Raw genomic sequence first — 20957 nt, 5'->3', positions numbered from 1 at the left:
ATCGCTTGATCTTCCGACAGTATTATCAACTTCGACTTCAAGTCAATGATTGTGCCTCGTTGGTTCAGGAAGTCCATGCCGAGAATGACGTCTCGAGAACACTGTTGGAGGATAATGAAGGTGGCAGGGTAAGTACGATCATGAACGATAATTCTTGCGATGCACATTCCAGTCACCATTATTAGGTGTCCTCCAGTAGTCTGAATTTGAGGGCCTTCCCATGCACTTCAACTGGGCAGTGATGGGTCCACTCATGACGGAGTAGTCGGCTCCTGTGTCCACTAAGGCGGTGAGTGCATGGCTGTGTAGCAGCACGTCGAAGTCGGTGGTTCTTGCGTTGCAGTTAAGTCTTGGCGTCAGATCACGGCTGCATCGTGTTCACCCAAAGCTGGAACGTCGTGTTGTCAGTTCATCTTTTGTGCTTCATCGGGATGGCATCGTCTCATTGATATGTGTTTTTCGACGTCTTTGGCGGCGGCGGAGGATCTTCATCAGTTTGACGAACAGCAACTGCACCTCCATCGGTTGGTGCTTTTAGTTTTCCGGAGATGGGCTTGCAGACTGGCCCTGTTGTGAGCCAGTGTTCGGTTGGCATTGCGGGGAGAGGCAGTGGCATGGTGACGGTGAATGGGATGGTCGTCGAGGGCTCCATTGAGTGGCGGCAAGGTAATCGGTGATTTCATGTGGGCGTTCACCTTGTTGTAGGCGTGGTTGATGGCGAACCCTTGCGCTCCCATCTCGCGGAAGGTACATCGGCAGTAGATGTGGCCGGCTTCTCCGCAGTGATAGCAAAGTGGACGATGGTCGGGGGCTCGCCAAACGTCAGTCTTCCTTGGAAAGCTGCGCGGGGCAATGGGTTGGTATGCTGGTGGCGGCGGTGGTGGACGATGGAACTGTAGCGTTACCGGGCCCTGTTGTGGGCACGAAGGGGAAGCGTGACGGTGGGCTAAAAAGGCGTACATCATCGCTTGCGGCTGAGGCTGCAGTGATTGAGGGACTAAGAGTGATTGGTGGGGCTCCTCACGTCCGACGTCGGCAATCGAAGCCACTTGAGGCTGTGATGAAGGGAACACCTTCTGATGTTTCTCCTGCACAACCGCTCGGATCGTCTCACGCAGGTCGTCGGTGGCCAGTGATTGAACTCCGGTGCAGTTTGTTAAGTTCGTGCGGCGGTTGAATTGTCAGTTCCCCATTTCCAGTTTTTTCTCGATGTTGGTTGCCTCGTGAAGAAACTCTTCGACGGTCTTTGGTGGGCTCCGTATCATTCCGCCGAAAAGTTCTTCCTTCACGCCACACATGAGTAGGCGGACTTTCTTCTCCCCAGACATTTCCAGGTTGGCATGGTGGAACAGACGGCTCATCTCTTCTGTAAAGATAGGTAGCAGTACTCAGGCTTCCAATAGAACTTCGGCTCTTTCTTTCCGGACGATGCTCACGAGAGAGAGAGAGAGGGAGAGCAGATGATAAAGGAAAGGCAGGGAGGTTAACCAGGACTGAGCCCAGTTGGCTACCCTACACAGGGGAAAGGGAAAAGGGGACGGAAAGATTAAAAGAAGAAGAGAAAGTCTACTGGGTATATCGTGCGGTCACTCAGTCCGGATCACAGACGCTGACTCAATCCAGTGGCTTTCAAATATCGCAGCAGAGCTTTTGTGGCCTTTTGTAGCTGCGATATACGAGGCCATGGTCCCAAGATCTTCTTCAAGATGAACGGTGTTCTATCTAGCTGATTGAGAGCTGTGCAGAGGTCATGTCTTTCGTTTTTAAAAGATGGGCAGTAGCACAGTAGATGTTCTATAGTTTCCTCGACACCGCAGACATTACAATTGGCGCTATCAGTCATTCCAATCAAAAACGTATATGCATTGGTGAATGCGACGCCCAAGCGTAAGCGGCACAGCATTGTTTCCTCATTTCGCAGAAGCCCTGGTAACATCCGCAGTTGCATAGAGGGGTCCAGGGAATGCAATCGTTCTTGGGTGAATTCAGGTGTGTGCCACTTCTCTAATGTCATACGGTGTGCTACCTTGCTTAGGTGTTCGGCTGCGTCGGTTCGCGATAGAGGTACGGAAACAAGGGTTGCTCCTTCGTGTGCTTTCTTAGCAGCTTCGTCAGCGAGGTCGTTGCCGGAGACACTGCAATGGCCAGGCAGCCACTGAAACATGACGTCGTGTCCTTTCGCTATCATACGATGGTGCATTTCTCGTATCTCCGACACTAGTTGTTCACACGACCCGCGACGAAGAGATGACAGAAGACATTGTAAGGCCGCTTTCGAATCGCAGAATATTGCCCACCGATTAGCGGGTTGGTTGTTAGTGTAATCAACGGCACCTCGGAGGGCAACAAGCTCCGATCCGGTCGATGTTGTTAAGTGATAAATCTTGTATCAAATGCTAATTGATCGTGATGGTATAACCACTGCGCCGGTGGAGCTGGTCTGAGTGGAAGAGCCATCCGTATATATGTGTACTCGGTTAAAGTAGAAAGTGTTAAAACAATCTAGAGCTGCTTGCTTCAGGGCTGAGGTAGGCAGGCCGGTCTTCTTTCTTATCCCTGGAACCGTAAGACGCACTTGAGGTTGTTTTAGACACCACTAAGCTAAGGTTGGACGTGTTGAGGGTGTGAAGCCTGATGGTAGACAGGCACGATGGATGCTGACCTCGTTGGAGAAGGACGCCTGTGGTCGTCGTTCTGGCAGGCAGGCAAGAGAGCTTGATTGCATGCGTGAAACATGACAAACATGGGTCCTAAGCGTGTCGGTGCTAATGTAAGTTGTGATCGGATGGTCTCGAGCCATTATAATGGTTCCTGCTGTTGAGGCGCTCCGCGGAAGTCCTAGGCAAACACGTAGTGCCTGTGCTTGCACGCTCTGAAGTTCTCGAAGATTTGACTTGCATGTTTTAGCAAGCACGGGAGAACTATAACGTAGCAATCCTATAAAAAGTGCTCGATATAACTGTAGCATGGAGCCCACTGACGGTCCCCATGTTTTCCCGGCGATAAACTTGAAGACATGAACAATAGATGTGAGCTTCTTCTTCAAGTGGGCAACATGAGGGCTCCAAGAGAGGTCCCGGTCCACAATGACACCCAAAAACCGATGATTTCTCTTGTAGGAGATAGGCTGGCCATTAATGCATACTGGATATAATCCAAGGAGATCCCCTTGGATTTTCCAAGGAGAAGTACACATGGCGCAGCTTATCCTTAGAGGTCCAATTGTTGAAGACCGAGATCCCTTCGCAGGTCTCGAGCCAGGTTTCTGGATCCTCCGATGAAGCTCCATGAAACGTAGGTGGCTCCCTTGGTAGCTGAAGCACGACGGGGAACACTGGTGCTGCCATTGTGGTCGTTGACTTGGTAACAATCTTCCTGGTCATCTCAGGAAAATGTCTGTGCTCCGAGGGCACTCCTTTCAGCTTGTGGCTAGCTCACTGGCCCTTGGTGACGTTGGTGCTGTTTTCGTGGTTCGGGTTTGGATCACGGCTTAGTGGGGGCATTCGGTACATGAATGCATTAGCACCTCCACCAGATGTCACATAGTAGCGATGGCAAATAATACAGCGGTAAAACTGTGAATGATGAAACTAACTTCTTATTGGGCGAACTTGTGCCCACAGAAGCAAGTTACACTTAAAGCACAGCAATAGTGGCGAACACGGTCGACGATCAGCGAAATCTGATCAAAGGGTCGAGCGTGTTGGCTTTCATACATGAGCCATCAAACATTCCAGAGGAATCGCTGCTGCCTGCGTGTCTTCCGGAAAGTTCTACAGCATTTGCATCACGCATACATGCATTCAGATTACGCAAGGTTCATTGACAACAGACAGTGGACAGAACCATCGATAACATCAGAGAAACTTCCGATACATGCAGGCGTGTCCTGCGCTGAGAGATAACATTTGTTAGACGATGAAACGCAGTCACCCGATAAACAAGCAAACATGTCACTAGCCTTCCTCAATTGTGACATTCAATTGTTACACTAGCCCAGTACTTCCTCAATAAAACAACGCTTAATTGTCGCTTTGGTTGGCTTGGCAACATTACTTTTATATGACAGCGGCAGTGAAGACACAGAAGCTTCTTTTGGACTGTCTAATTTTCCGATACGACATCTACGCTGTTTTATTGACGTCTCTTATTGATGTCTCTTGATAATTGCGTTGTGCTAATAGCAGGCGCAACTTTATTTTTCACACTCTAGGTGGCTTTTATCTATCAGTGTTTCAGCAGCATATGTACAAATTATTATGAACAATCCTTTCCTTCCTTGGAGGTTATCACTTGCACAAGAGCACGCAGTTGATTTCAGACTGACTTGCAACGGACGCTACACTTATCTATTACATTTTGAACACTGCCTTTGCAAGCACCCTTATTCATTACTGTAGAGTATTGTGCAACACTTCGTATATTTGTACAGTTCTGCACAAGAACTGAACAAAGCACGTGGAGGCTTCAGGGGCAGTTGAAATCGCACCGGACCACCTTGCTTGCGCAAAGAAGCTGATCGAATGCAATAATCAGTTAAGAGGAGGTGTCTGCTTGCTTCCCTGACCTGACAACCAATTGCTTCGTGAGCTTGAACAATACCGTAAAAAAAAGAACCAGGTTCCTGCAATAATGAGGAAACACAAATACCGTATTTACTCGAATCTAACACACACCTTTTTCCCAATAAAGCGGGTCCAAAAATTGCATGCGCGTTAGAATCGACTACGACCCTAAGTTGCTGTTCCTTTTGTTGCTCATCGTATTCACGCTGCTCTTCAGGCATCCTGACTGTGTGTTGTTAGCTTTAGGCAGAAACCGCTGCGTCTTACGTTGCCTGAGCACAACGCCGTTGTGTATACTGACGTTGCTGTTCCTTTTGTTGCTCATCGTTTTCACGCTGCTCTTCAGGCATCCTGTGTGTAGCTTGCTTTGCGCAGGAACCGCTGCGTCTTACGTAGCCTGAGCATGACGCTGTTATGCATATTGACGCGTTGCTGTTCCCATCCTCACTCGTTGATGCTCTTCGGGAGCCCTAACCGTGCGTGGCCTTTCCATAGTGCTATCACAACACAAATGAAATCAGTTGCTAGGTGGGTGTTTTTTTTACATATGAAAGTGGTAGATACATCACTCCCTGCTTTGTATGCTACAGTTGGCGCTTCCTGACAACTCCAGCTTGCGCAATCGTAATCTTTAACAGGAAATGCTTGCGGCGACCGCTATTCATGAAGGTGAGCTTTCTGGTTCTTTCTTTATTTCCCCCGCATAGCAGGCGCCGCTGCTGCCGCAGATGCAAGTGCAATCTGGTGGCGCTGCAAGAAACCCAGCGGCTTGCACCTCCTGCTGTGATTGTTGAGTTTTTGCCCACGGACATGACAAATGCATTGGGAGGTCGAGGTACTTTTCAGACTCCAAAAAATTTGGACTTAATGGACATCATAAATGTGCCATTAGGGTTCTCATAGAGCTAGGGCATTTTTGTGAAAATGCGCCATTAGGGTTCTCATAGAGGTAATGCATTTTCGTGAACAATTTTTTGGATGAATTTATGCCCCAAAGTTTGCTTTTCCAAGCTAAACCGCTCATTCCGAGCTATGCTACCCAATCTTGGAAGCCGCCATGTTGGATTTTCTACTGGCTTGGCTTCCAGGGGGCCTGCTCTCAGCCTCCAAGATTAGGAGTCGCACACAATAAATAGCGCATGCCATCCTCCCTTCCTGGAGGTTGTGACGGCTCCTCCTTAGCTGACAAAACGCAGCAGGGGACGGCACTTTCTCTTTTTTTCTTTCTGCTTTCAGTCAGTACTATAGTCATAATCACTTAATGCGGGGATCAGTTATTCTTTGTTTTTTAATTTTCGGTTGCTATTTTGCATGTGGTGCGTCCATAGAGCATGCGTGTCTCGGAGACGTTGCAACTTTCTATGTGTTTGTGTGGCTTTGCATTTGTGTGATTGGCGCCACCTCCTGTGCCTTCGCGAGAGCTAAGTGGTGCGAAGTAACATGGTGAACAAAGTAACATCTCCATGGCTGTCTCCGCCAACGGAGATCGCCAACGCAGTGATGCTCTTGTCGACGATATACGGAGACGACGTCGCTCTTGCACAAATCCAAGCAAATCTGATCGCCTCCAACCATAGTATGAGGGAGGGTATTATTAGAGATTTTTTAAAGCCACTACAATCCTAAGAAATTTCTTTCTTTTTTGGGGGGGATAGAGTTTTTTGGATTGTTAATTTTTTCGAACTATTTTTCGGTCCCTGCGAGACCAGAAAAGATCGGTCGGCGAATGTATACAGCTTTGCTGTAAAACCGTTTCCCCCAACTGCTGGGCTGGGCATTAAGCCACTGCTCATGGCATTCAAAGTTTCAGTGCTGGTTGCCATGGCATTTTGCTTTGTTTGCTTTGTGTTGTTCAATTCGCAGCCATGACAGTCACATTTCAGTGGTGTGAAAATACAAAATGTTCAAGTACTTAGGTTCATGTGAACATTAAAGAACCCCTTATGGTGAAATTAATGCAAAGCTTCCCGCTGCAGTGTCCCTTGTAATGCACTGTGCAGTTACTGCACATAATGTCCTCTAACTTAAGTTTAACTTTTCTTTTGTCATGTTTGCCATCCCGTCCTTGTTAAAAATTTTACTTTTCTTGCTTAGTTGTTTGGATAGCTCGGATTATGGAGGTTATGGGCAGTATCTCGCATGAGAACTCGCAGCCCTGTGCTGGTCGCAGGGGACATTGCAGTGATGCCGGAAAAGTGCAACTGCGCACCTTTTACTGCGACAACAGTTGGAAGCTCAAAACTGGGATTGCTACTGTCTGGCCGTTTAACCATCCATTGCATTACAGCAACGATGACAGGCCATAATAAGTAATGCTACTGAACAAGAATGATGACGCACGTGTTACAGAGAAGAACCTGTTCATGAGAAGACGGATAAAGAGCGTTGATGCCCAGTGGCAGAAGGTTCGACAGCTTGCCTTTAAACTTTGCAGGACGCTGGGCAGTATAGCTGCCATAGTGGCCGAGCGCAAGGACCTGCACCACAGCATTCGCAGCAGCCTCGAGTCTCATGACGCCGTGGAGCAGGAGGCGGCCATCTTTGCGGCAGCACGCTTTGCTGCCCAGTCCAAGGCGTTTGCGGCCAACATGTGTACCCGCATCGGACAGATGATTCAGGTAACTGGAGCACGCTTCTCGGTGCGCTGACCTTGGCTGCATGTGTACGGAGCTGTCCGGGCCATGGCTCCAACTTCACAGACTGATTGAAATTCACACAACCTTGTGAAATTGTTTGTGTTTTGACAAATGCACATATGATAGTCACACTGGCAGACATTACATTTAGCGGTGTCACAAGGAGGATTGTTGAGTATCACTGGATGTCTTTTTCTCCTGGCTTGCAACGTGGACATGGATAGGTGCCATCGTGCACCCTGCAAGGGCATTTGGTAGGCTGTTATAATATAATATACTCCTATTGCACTTATGGTCGTGAATTGTGCCAGTTGGAAAATCAAAATGCCACTTAACAGTTACACCATGGCTGTTATTGGTCTTGACCCTTGCTCCTCTTTGAGCACCTCATAAACCATGGAGGGGGCAGTAAGCTGCCACATTTTCCACTCCAGATTGTGTGCGCTGGGACCTGCTCAACCGGGCTTTTTAGGGGCGTGGGTTAACGAGAGAGGGAGAAAAACACTTTTATTGTCAAGGTTGAGTGGAGTTGACTTCCCCAAAGGTGTGGGCTAGCGTGGCGTCTGCTTTGCCGGGATGCTGTCAGCCCATTCCGCCAACCGTATCTGGTCTTCCGGGTTGAAAGTTTTCGTCTTTCGTCTTTCGTTTTCGTCATCTCCCGTTCTTCGTGTGAAGGAGCTCGCCTAAAGAGTTCTGTCGGGGGAGGGTTCTTTTGGCGTTCGCACAAGATGTGATCTTGGTCCGCCAGGGGGCAGTTACAATGTTTGCAGTTTGGTGGATATTCACCCCCGGTCATTGCAGGTAGTTTTTTTGGACTAAGTACAGACCTAGTCTGTACTCTCCTGAGGTTAGTGGCCTGTATTCTTGTCAGTGTCTCGTGTGGGGATGGATATATTCGCCTCGATTCGCGGTAATAAACGGTCATTTCGTTAAAGGTGTGGATACCTTCATGTCGGTCAATCCCGTCGAGCAAGCTCGCAACAATGGCCTCGGCTGTATGCTGAAAAAATCAGAACTGCTTATAGTCCGGAACAAATATCCCACAAATCTGGCTGCCAATACACCCGCACACATTCAGGTGCAGGTAGCTGGACAACCAGTCCCACCCGTTCCTAAAATCAGTGTGCTATGGGTTAACAAACATTTTTTCCAGGCCAATGTGGCATCTGGCGCTTGCTTTGCTATTTTGCTTTCTGATACTGCAGGGCGAATCCCTTTCAACATGGCTTGGCTTACAAACAAGCTGTTGGATACAAAAGCTGTGGGTATGGTAGAGAACAGCATGTTTATTCCCAACACATGACCAACTAAAATAAAGAAACAGATGCAGGCAGCTTGCTTTTAGACTATACAGTTAAACCTCGATATAACGAAGTAGGTGAAATAGGCAATTTGCTTCATTATATCGAAATTTCGTTGTATTCAAATTTAACCTTTTATGCAAATAAGTAAACATGCCGACAGATTTTTCTACAAGGAAAGGGGCCGCAGAATTTTCAGAATTATTTGGCAATCGAAGAAAGCAAATGTGAATGAGAAGACAATTCATTTTAATCAAATTGGCAGTTGGTGACGAATGATATGGTTCCATGCCACAACAATATCTTCACATCGACAGTACAAATTAAGCAAAGCCAGCCACACTTTCGCGTGCACTCCGCCCTCGTGGCTGATAGTGTCGCCCGCACTGGGACGATGCTGTCGTTAAACGCATTGGCAGCGAGGAGAGAATGCTTCGTCTACCTCTTGCTCCAGTGACTCACCGTAACTCGAGGTTACGCAACCTCTAATATTAAATGCGCTAGAAGACAGCTTACATGATGCCACGTCGTCTTGGCATGCCCACTCTTTGCACACGCTGCAGATTACCTCTAAAGCATGGTGTGCAACTGTGTATGCGGTCAGCCGCGCATGGGGAGGTTCCGCCAATTACCTCCCCTCGAGAACTCCCCTGAGCTGACTCCGCGCCACGTGGCTGCCGGTTATTCGCAGTTCTCTGAAGTGCGCCCCGTCCGGTTGGATTGGAACACGTGCAGCGGGCTGAAATAGCTGGTGCATTGTCACCCTGTATGGCCATTCCTTACACCATGTGCAGCTATAAAACACTCGAAAGCATGCACGTCGAGCATTTCTAGTAGAGTAGCAGGTGGCATGACAAATGTACACACAGCCAGTGCAGCATGAAGTGACCTTGCAGAAAACCAAAGCAAGTATCTAATCTCACGAACAGAAACACATTCAAGAGTAGAAATATTTTGTATCCGCTGTGAGATGCCATGCATACAGATTATGAACACGTACTCAAAGTTAGCTGAAGGCAGTTCGTTTGGTTGGAGCGTGCAGTAAAGCTTAGTTGGGGCCAGCTCGGTTTTCTCTGTTCGAGTGCAGTCAGGCCCACTTATAAAGATTCAATTTAAAGTGAACTTCCGCTACGACAGACAGATTATCAACACAAGCAATCGAGAGCTGTGCACTCGTAATGGCCCATTGCCTTGCTCTACTAAGTTAGAGTGAATGGAATGAACAGTGGTGTGGCCGCGTCTCGATGAGGCGGGGAAAGGCAGATGGCTGTACGGCGCATAGCCACACAATGCAGCCAATGAGTGCATTGCTACTGGAATGCATAATGTAACCGTGCAAATGACAACGGACTCGGAAGGAAACACACTGGACAGGCGCGGAACTCCAGTTGAAGTTCTGCGCCTGTTTGGTGTGTTTCCTTCTTCGTCCGTTGTCGTTTGTGCGGTTACATTATGCGTTCAAATATCGACCACCAGTTAGCTCGCCTTTCTCTGTTACATGAGTGCATTGCCTCACCTTTATGTTTAGATTTATTTACTTTTTTCCTTTATGGCTTGCGAATGTGCTTCCATCATAGTTACATTGCACAGGCAATTATAATGAACTGTTCATCTCACAAATGCATTTTTCGCAATGATGGTGTTCGTTGCACAGTTGCTGACCGATTATTTCAACTAAACGGCGACCACCAGAATATTTGAATAATCCGAAGTCTGAAATACTGGATTTGCCCTAATATAAGTGACTATTCTACAAGGGGCCATAAAAGGTGCGCCGTATTTTGTATTGTCACTTTCGCGGTTACCATCAATTTCATGTGATTGCCCAAGACACATTACTGTCTACAAGCGATGCCATTCTTGGCACAGTTCAAAGCGTGCCATCTTTCACGTGACTAGCACAAGTTCCATCGACGTCTATGAGCAAGGGCATTCTGGGCACAGTGCCAAGCATGCTACCTTAGCACAGCATAAAAACGCTGCCACCCGTCAACGCACCCAGTGCTAGTCACATGGAGAATGAGAGAAGAACGTCCAAGAATACGGCTTAAGGTTGTCAGTGTGTTGCTGCAGACACATACACGTGCCTTTAGCCAGACAATCCGTGGCTGCAATTTTCTAGCAATACCTTTTATGCTATTCCCTTCCTCGTTGGTCAGGCCGATGCATTGCATGCCTTATCAGTAAGATCAGCCAACCATAAACGGTGGATGATAAGATTGAGTGGCACCAAATTGAGCAGAAGGCATCTCTACAAAACTGCGGCCTGCATCTTGACCATTAATATGCTGACGCTAGAGATAGACCAAAGTACAGTCAATGCAAGCACCGAACCTTCTTTGACGACTACTTGATCGACCAAAGCTTTGCCAGGGTTTTGCTAGTTTAGGTTACAAGGAGGCGCTGGTGACATGGCCAGCAACGTATCAAAATGAAAATATAGCAATTTCTGCTTAACTCTGTGGTGTAATCAGCACACGGTCTTGAAGTGGGATCCCAATTATCGCACGATGTGCTGTAAGGTGTCCAACGTTTTGGTTGTCCTTATACATTAAATCTATGGGGCTAGTGTCGATGCAGTGGAGTTGTCTGAATAATCAGGCATGTCTGAATTACCATTGTCTGAATTATCGGTCGGCAACTGTATCTGGCTCGACTGCACATGTGAAACAGAGTTGCTTTCATTAGACAAGCATCGGACTGATTTGACTAATATGTATTGCATGAGTAAAAGTTAAATTCTAGCGTCTGTTTATGCGGAGCTTTTATTTATGCCCTCATACTTTTTTACAGCAACTGCCGAAAATAAGTTTAGAAGCAATTGATACACAAATTCGATATGTGAGCTTACAGCTTGTGTGAAATTGTTAGTTTTTGCGAGGGTTTCACAAACTTCCTGCTCACAAATGTGTGGTTTACTTGAAATCAGTGTATAATACATCAATTTTGTCTACTTTAGATGTCGTAATAGGCACATTTTGCAGAGCTATGACATCTTTATTTATTACTGAGTTTTAAAGAGTTGAAAACTTGGTGCTTGTGCTCTTTTCTTTTTTTTTTTAGCATTGCGGTTTTCCAAAAATATATATGTGGCATAAGGTGAAAGCCGCCTCCTCCAGTTACTAGGTTATAACTTTTCCTTTTAAACACAACAATCCTCGCCAAAATCGGTGCAGTGGTTGCCAAGCAAAATGATTTCTCCATTCCCATTAGTTAGAGAGATGCTTCTGGACTAAAGCATGCCCTTAAATTAATCCCCCAAAAGGCAAAATTAAGGTGGAGGAAGGGATACAGACAGGAACAATGAAATATAGCTGGAAAAGGCCTTAGTCCTGCAGTGAACGTAAAGTGGGCTGATGGTGATACATTTGTGCCGCTCCAGCACGTGTGTGTGTGCATGCACTGGTAGTGCTGCCAAGAGATGTGTACACCTGCCCCTCGAATGCTGCCCAGGGCCTTGCGACACCGGTGGACACCAAGCTTCGCCTGCTGGGCGTGCTCGAAGGTCTTCACCAGGACGCCCCCACTGCTGCTCTGGTGCGGGATGAGTGTTTGCACCGACTACTGCCCCGCTACCCATCCCAGAGCCTGGTGCAAGCCACACTGCGGGTGCTCACCCGGCTGGCTGCCGCTACCGTCACCCACATTCCCAGCCAGGTACGGCCTTTCACTTTTTAATGTGATGCTTTCCTTGCCTACTTTCCCGGGCTTTGGTGCATTGTCATCTGTCTGTCCGAGTAAAGTAGGCCAACCCTGGAGACTATGGCTCAGGTGGTCACTTCGTGGGCCGATCTTCGCACCAGGGCGCAATTTATGTTTTGGCGAGGGTTTTAATTTAATTAATTTTTTAATGCTTGCCGATCCTGTAGCCTGTGATACAAGGCACGAGTGGGTGAACGCTAGTAATCTGCTATTGCATTACAGTCCCTCAACATGTCTGCTGAGCTTCCTTGCTCTCTGTCTCGGTTTGGCATTGCTGTCTTGCCAAGAAGACACTGCAGGGGCAAATTCACACAGCTGAGGTGTGGACAAGAAGACCACAAAGAACAGATGTTACATAAGCGTTGAAGAGTTTGCAAAGGAAGTATTTATGTAGTGGAGTTAGTTTATCCGTCATAAATGGGGTTTGCACAGCTCAGTGCAACACTGAAGCATATTTATCAACTGCGGCACCAGCACGTAGCGCTTCCGCGACTTGAGCCATTTCATGCTTTAACCCTTTGAAGGTTTTCGCCGTACATGTACGGCGGTGGTTTTCTGTCCCGCTAGGTCTTTGCCGTACGAGTACGGTTCCGACCCTCCGTTTGAAATTTCGCGCCATAATAACGATGCGGGCTCACCGAGAGGTGCTGCCACCTCTTAGCACTTACAAGAAGCGTTTGAAATTTGCGCTACCTTCTTGGGGAGATAAACAGAACTGATTGCTAGCTTCAGCGCGTCGCTCAGACTGCGGCAACGCCCCTTTGGCGGTTTCGGTTTTGCCGTGTGATTGCAGCGGAGGCACGCGAAACGTCATTTTGTTTGTCGGCACTCTCTTGCAGGGCGGTGGAAGTTGATTTCTATCTTGATTGGCGCTGCTCTTAGCTTGTTTATCAGCGACGTTCGCGATCATGAGGTATTCTCGCTCTCAGTGACAACGCGCTTTCGCGGTTACGCTTCCGCCGCGTGATCGTAACGGAGGCGTGCGAAACGTGGTTTTTCTCTTTGTCGGCACGCTCTCGCAGGGGCGGCGGAAGTTGATTTCTATCTTGATTGGCACTGCTCTTAGCTTGTTTATCACCACCGCTCACGAGGTATTCGCGCTCTCCGCGGCAACGCGCTTACGCGAGAGGGTGCATCAGACCTCTGCCCAAGGCAGCCGCACGCAGAGATGTCATGTGTGCGCCAACACAACTCCTCGCTCCAAGAGAACGGACACGCATTTTAGGTGTGTAGACTGCGATAAGGCGCTGTGCGTAGACCCGTGTTTCAAGGAGTACCACGCTCGGAAGTACTATTGACCATTTTGCAGTTCTGAGTGATGCCGACACCAAAATACTGTTCCTAATTATTTTTTAGTATTTATTCCCGACTTTATACATTTTGTACATTCAAGATCCGCAATAAAGTAATTTGAGCACCTGGGAAAGTTTTTTTCAAAATAATTCGACCCTCAAAGGGTTAAAGACATACCGTATTTACACGATTGTAAGTCGACTCGAATGTAAGTTGACCCCCCCCATATTGCTTGACCGGAAAAAAAAAAAAAAAAAAAAAACCGAGGGCGCATTCGCTAACGAAAATTTATTAGTAGCTGACATAGTCATTGGACTACTCGTCTTCACTAGTGCTGCCATCGTCATCGTTGCTGCGGTCCCACAGCGCGTCGTGGTCCAGCGAAATTTCAAATTTGGCAAACGACCGCACCGGGCATCTTGCAGAACAGCAGCCCACGCCAAATGCACCCAACCACACGCAGCCGTCAGGGAGGCTCTTTTGACAGGTCCGGTTGGCGTAATTTCGCAGTCTTCTGCCGCCAGCCACTCGTTGTACTCACGGCGGAGCAGAACCTTAAAATTAAGGCGGAAGTCCGGGCTTATTTCATGATCACGGCGCACTTCACTGGCAGGGACCGATCACGCATTTCAGCGATGTACGCCGCAAGCTTAGCCTACAGCTCCGGAAAGCGTCCATACTTCAGCACGTGGGAAATTTCTCACTTGCCGTCACACAGGTGAAAATTTCGCTTCGCTGCAGTCGCCACTCTCGCACCACCCGTTTAGAAACATCGAAATTGCGGCCCGCTGCGCAGTGGTTTGTTTCTTCGGCGTAAAGGGTGGCAGCCCTCTTGAACGCTGCTTTGAACGAGTGCCGAAAGATTAGTGGGCCTGCAGCACTCATGACGACTGGGGAAGCGTAGAAGTAGCACGTAGCCGAAGTGGAGCGCGTCAAGAAGTTAGTCAAACCAATACCAATGCCTTTAAACAGAGAAAGAGAAACCCGCGAGCGGTGTCTGCTCTTCCATGAACTACCGATACTCCCCGCAAGCGCCGCCGTTCTGAGGGTGCCGCCGCAAATGGGAACAGCGGCGCTTTTATCAACTATAGACACCCCCCCCATGAGTGTTGCATGCACTGTAAGACTCTCAAAAATGTTGACCCTTCCGAAAAGCGAACAAACACGCGGGATAGCGAAAAGATACGGGTAGGGCCATAGAGCAAACATAAAATTGTAACTACGTTGTAGCTCTCGTTGGTATGGCTTTTTTTGGCGGGGCCATGTTTTGGTTTCGATTGTAAGTCGACCCCCCAACTTCAGACTTTCAAATTTTAAAAAAGGGGTCGACTTACAATCGTGTAAATACGGTAGTCGTCACAGCTCTTTCACTCCGTGGAGAGAATTGGAGAAGAAAACGTGGTGTGCATCCCTTTAATGAAGACCACTCAGGGACACTTGACGCTTTGTGCCTGCATTGCCCGCGCTCCGTGCCCTCTCGCAGTGGTGCTCTTCATTGAGGGCTTCAATAAGCCAAAACACCTCCCACCATCAAACGTTATCAACTTGATCTTCCTAGTGCAATTTTGTGCGTTATCTCTGCTACCACGTGAACTATTAAAGTGGCACTTTGGCCAATTGAGCTCTTTCATGTGTTACTGCTATGGCTAAAGATATACTACATACCCCATAAAACCTTAGCACCATCACCGGAGTTGTGTTGGTTCTTAGAGACTCGCTCTCCGAGTGTTTTTATTCGGTGCTTGTGCTGTTCAATGTGGCAATAAAGAAAAAAACAGTTGTGTTGGTGTGCTTATGACAGCACCGTGGCACCAACAACTCAGTAGGTGGAGGGTCCTTATACCCACACCGATGGTTATCTGTGGCCCAGGTTCGTTGATCGCTCGGAAAGCAAGGTTCAGTGCATGAACGCTCCCCATTGTTTGGAACATTGCCGCTGAGGTGGCAGTGTTCTGCCAGTGGGTCCGGTTTCAGCAGATAGCCACCTTTTTATCAGTTGACTTATTTTTGAGAATTCTGGTAGCACATGACATCATTTATGGCAGGAAACAAGTACATTTAGGAAGCACTTCATGCAGTATGAGTTCGGTTCCCTGTGCACTTTATGTGACACCCTGCTTTCTTTTGGCCCTGTCTGCGATGGTCAGCGCCTTAAGTTGACATTGAGCGAGAACTAATAGACACATCGCCGTAGGGAGATGTGATCATGTGTCCATTTGTATGGTCGTCTACACTTGTTTGTGGTCACTAAATTGCTGTAGCATTGACATGTGGGCTTATTGGTGTATGTTCATACTCAACAAAATAGCACAGGGATATGGAGAAACGCAGGATATACACGCAATGATTGCGCATCTACAGTGGAACCTTGTTTATACATTTCTGAAGAAAAATGTGAGAAATAACATACTAACCAGGAAAGCCACTAAAATATTTAAAAAAGTCCATGGTTACTAAAAGATTCGGCAGGTGCAACTGTAGTTGACATTCACATAATGATATCCACGTTGGCGTGTATTTCCCTATCTAGCGTGGTCGTCGCTGTGCATGTCTGTCGGCGGGGCTGAGTCAAATCGTAGCCTACTCACACTGTTTTAAAGGCAATCTGCCGTGTGTGCAAAGAGTAGGCATGTCGAGATGGCGTCGCGTTATGTGCGCCGTCTTCCCGTGTGTTTAGTACTGGAGGTTGCACGGTAGTTTCGGAAGCTTTAATTTGTCAGTACAAAAGGATTTGTGAGATTACATCTAGGCTTCCTGAAGGCTTCGTGAGCTGGCCATCGGACGGTATTTTATGGCAACTTCTAAAAGCCCAGGTCCTGGCCTGCAGTTGATCCACAGTTTCTGATATGGTCACTACAGCCTTCCACTGCTCTCAGTTGTAGAGCTTCAATTCAGCCGTTTGTTCGGGCTTGGGGCACTCATGTAAGATGTGTGCTAAATGTGCTTTGACGGCCTCGCTTAACGTACATTTGGGGGTCTGTATCCCCGGGGAGACTATGGCTAAATTGTAGGGGTTGGGGAATGTGTGTGTTTGGAGTTGCCTGCACGAGACTGCTGGATTTTGGTTAAGGTTTTATCAAGGGTTAAGTGTTTGAGTCTTTCGTTTTTAATGTAGAGCCGAATCTTGATCATTCCAACTTGAAGGGAGCCGAAAATTTGTTAGAATAAAAGAAAGCTAATTGAGTGGATGACTTACCTGCATTAGAGCACGCGCAGAGGTAACACATTAGTGGGAAGAGTCCGATGATTTTTCACAGTCCCTAGGGGCTACTGAGATGTCCGAAAAATCGGGCGGTCTGGAAAAACGAATGCGTGCCTTTTACTGCCCTTAAGGACTCAAATCACCACAGGCACGTCCAAAATAGCTCTAAAGGCCTGCCAGTACATTTATTAGGCGTATCTGTGCTCGTACTGTGGTAGGAGACGGCGGGTGCACACATTTTAAGTTTTAATTAAAGGAAACATACCGTATTTACATGATTGTAAGTCGACCTATATGTTTTAATTTGAAAATCTGAAGTGGGGGGAGCCAACGTACAATCGAAACGAAAACATGGCACCGCCACAAAAGCGAGACCAACGAGACATCAGGGGAGCTACAACATAGTTACAATTTTATGTTTGCTCTATGGCCCTATCCATAACTTTCCGCTATCCTGCCTGTTTGGTCACTTTTCAGAAGGGTTTTTCAACATTTCTCAGAGTTTTAGAGCGCACACGGCACTCATGGGGGGGAGTCGATAGTTCATGGAAGTGCCGCTGTTCCATTTACGACAGCACCTTCAGTATGGCGGCGCTTGTGGGGAGTGTCAATAGTTCATGGAAGAGCAGACACCGCTCACGTTTCTCTTTCCCTGTAGCTCTTTAGTTTCATGCATTCGATTTGACTGCCGGCCACATGCTTCTTCCGTGCTTCCTCAGTCGTCATGAGTGCTCTGAGTCCACTAAACATTCGGTGCTCGTTCACAGCAGCATTCAAAAGAGCTGCCGTTCTATATGCTGAAGAAACAAATAACTGTGCAGCGGGCTGCAAGTTTGATGTTTCTTAATTGGTGGCTTGAGAGGCGACTGCAGCGAAGCAAAATTTTCACCTGTGACGGCAAGCGAAGAGGTTTCCATGGGCCGAAGTTGGGATGCTTTGCGGAGCTGGAGGCCAAGCTTGCGCTGTACGTCGCTGAAATGCATGATCGGTCTCTGCCAGTGATGTGTGACATGGTCATGAGACAAGCCTGGATCTTCACCTTTTAAGGACCTACTCCGCCATGAGTACAAGTGGCTGGCGGATGAAGACCGCGAACTTGCGCCAACCGGACATTTCAAAAGAGCCTCCTTCACTGATGTGTGTGGTTGGGTGCTTTTGGCTTGGGTGGCTGTTCCACAACATGTTGTGGTGCTGTCATGTGTCAAATGCAGAATTCGCTGTACGACGACGTGCGGGACCGTAGCAGCAACAACGATGGCAGCACTAGTGAGGACTATGGCACAAGTGAAGACGAGTAGTCCAGTGACCATGTCAGCTACTAATAAATTTTCATTATGGAGCGTGCCAGCAGGTACGCCCTTCTCCTTTTTTTTTCCTGCGCACACGATATGGGGGGGTTGACTTGCATTCGAGTCGACTTACAATCGTGTAATTACGGTACCATGTGCCATGACAATTGCCCCTTCTAACTTTTGGTATGTTTCGCCACTTAACACTTCTGTATCGGGGTGAAGCTGACTATCAGCAACAAAGGAGGATTACAAAGGCGAAGTCAGCGCCATTGCGTACAGCGGCTAATTGTTTCAATGAAAAACACAGCACCAAACAGGAAGAAGCTTGGTAGCGCACATCGAAGTAGCTAGGCCTAGCGTGGCCGCGGTGTGGCTACGGCTGCCAGTGGATCTGTGTGCGAGACTGTGCGAGGCAGCTAGATAATCAAAATGGCGTTTGTGGCGACTTCGTTTGATGTCGTTTCAGACCGGCAGGCATTGCAAAACGTCTGGAAAATCGGACGGCAAAAGTCTTTTGCATTCTAAATTACAGATGTTCTTATACATTGACTCTATGGGGTACTGTGGTGGTGCTACGAAGGTGTCTGAATTATTGGGGGTCCGGAAAATCAGTTGTCTGCACAGGACACCCTTCACATATACAAGTAATCGATGATGCGCACCTGCACACGCCTGCGCACAAATTCGCACCCTTTCTTTTTTTTTCTCACACATGGTGGTGAGGGCTCTTTCCTCTATGGCGAGATGAGAGGAATGCTGGTCGGAGGAGCCGCCACGGGATTTGGCACGATGCTCAGAGCATTCTTGGAGTGCAGTATGTTCGACTCAACCATCACAAATGCTTGCGCATCCAAATTACCAAGCGTTTTCAAAGACCCATTCGAATGCACATAACTTTAACCGGACCATTGTGTCAATTCGAATAAACCGAAAGATCGAATTAAGCATGTTGGAAGGAACAAGATTCGACTGTATCGTGTAATTTCGTGGCAGATTATCATGTACTCTTTTGCTCTTCTCAGGATCGGTTGGCCTCACTGCCCAGTTAACAAGTCCTCAGGTGAGATTGAGCAGCTTCGTTCTTTGGATTGGATGAGGGCGCAGGGATCCAGATGATTTTTACATTGCGGGGGGTGGTGTGTGTTTTCTTTAGGATTTGTAATGCCAGTTTATGGATTCTGCCTTTGGCAAAATTGTGCATGGCCGTCTTGCATTTGCAGAAAATGATTTTTGTGGTATTTGTGATTGCTATTGCTATTGCGACTTCTTCCACTTCTTTGGCATGCCTTCCAAAGATGGTGACCGTGGCGATGGGTTTGAGGTCGTTTCCTATCGCCCCTGAAGAGAAAGCGCCGCATTCTCCGGGTTCGGCTACATCAACATAGACTGCCTCCTCGTGGTTTACATAGCGTTTTTGGAGTGCTTTGGCCGGGGCATGTCTTTGCTTGCTGTGATACTCCAGGTGTATATGCTTGCGATTGGGTGACTGAAGATGCCTCTGGCTGTGGGCACGATGTCTTAGTGTTCTGCTATGGAATGTTTAGTTTTCATAAAATGTGTCTGTCCGCAGGTGTCTTGGTAAATATTCCGTATTGGGCTCTCCTGTGCGCTTCAACTAGTTCGTTGAGTGTGTTGTGGATGCCCATTTTCAGGAGTTTCTCGGTGGATGTGTATCTCGGCAAGTGGAGTGCTGCCTTGCAGGTTTGTCTTATGAGGCAGTTTACCTTTTGCTTCTCTGCTTTATACACGTTGAGATATGGGAGGGAGTATATGAAACGGCTCAGCACAAAAGCCTGGACGTCTGAGATGCGCTTCCTTCATCCCAAAGTGTATGTTGGCAATGCGTTTGTCTAGTGCCGTCCTCACCTCTGCTGTCATTATTTCCTTGTCCATTCCTGGCCCTTTGTATTCACGAAGCATTTCCTTGGAGGTATCTAGATACAGTAAAACCTCGTTAAACCGTACCCACTTTTAAACAGTAGCTTCAATTTAAAAGTAGTAAAGTCAAATCCCCAACTCAGCGGCCATTGAGCATAATGTGTTTTGTATGCGCATAAACCGTACCAGCTTATTGCGTACATATCGGTTAGCACGTAGTGTTTCCACTTTTCGTCGTGCAAAAGCGGCGGTGCATCGTCTCCATTAGGCGGCCCGGCAAAACAACAAGCCTCAGAGATTGGAACAATGGCCTCCAAGTGCCCTGTGCGTTTGCGCGTGAAGCCACATCAACATCAACATCATTTGTGGTGTCGCATAACGACAGTGGCAGAAGCTGCGTGTTACATCAGCCTCATGAATGCAATCGTCGCGATGAGAACAGCACCCCGCAATGAAGAAAGGCGCCCCGCAACTTCTGCAGTGCTGCCGCACGCATGCATGGAGAACACGTGTAACGCCAACGCAGGATCTGCCATGCGAGTGTTTGCCGAGGAGAGGGGGGCTGACTGAAAAAGCTGCCTCACAGCTTCCGTAAGTTTGAGGCTGCTGTCGTCGCTGCTAGGCCGCCGTGGCGTCAAACGAAAATAACACTTTTGTTGCGCGAAGTGAATAAATAACATGTTTTTTTCCCTCTGATTGCACTCTCTCTGAGTTTTGTTTTTGACAGGTAAGTAGTCAATCTCATGCTATTTCGGTTAAACAGTACTACCGTTTAGTACGTACTCTTTTCGAGCTCCGGCCAACTATGGTTTAACGAGGTTTCACTGTATCTGTTCCCGAGTTCAAGGAGTTGGTCGTCTTGAAGGGGGTGCACATGTATGATGCGGCCAATGTTCTTGTTTTGTGCTGTCTTTCAGGGTCTAGGGTCCAGGAGTCTATGAATTTTCTGGGTCTTGGAGGTACCTGAGTAGGTTCCACATGTCTTTTAGGCCCAGTTTACCATTCATCTGGTTGCACATTAGACCCCATTGTTGTTTGAACGGTGTTTTGTGCGTGGTATCTTAATTCTTTAACTGGGAGAGTAAGTT

At 47.7% G+C, this 20957-nt stretch overlaps 1 protein-coding gene across 2 annotated transcripts in view; it reads left to right on the top strand.

Annotated features, from left to right (window-relative positions):
- Nucleotides 1-20957, top strand: part of LOC142590631 (integrator complex subunit 7-like) — a 147703-nt gene that overhangs the window by 15405 nt on the left and 111341 nt on the right. For both annotated transcript variants that reach the window (XM_075702980.1, XM_075702981.1), the window contains exons 3-4: nucleotides 7000-7183; nucleotides 11956-12159. In XM_075702980.1, coding sequence (XP_075559095.1) covers nucleotides 7000-7183; nucleotides 11956-12159 — 388 coding nt within the window. The remainder of the gene's footprint in view (nucleotides 1-6999; nucleotides 7184-11955; nucleotides 12160-20957) is intronic.

Source organism: Dermacentor variabilis, chromosome 8, assembly GCF_050947875.1.
Source record: "Dermacentor variabilis isolate Ectoservices chromosome 8, ASM5094787v1, whole genome shotgun sequence".
Taxonomy (NCBI): Eukaryota; Metazoa; Arthropoda; class Arachnida; order Ixodida; family Ixodidae; genus Dermacentor; species Dermacentor variabilis.
This window is presented reverse-complemented; position numbering and strand designations above follow the sequence as displayed.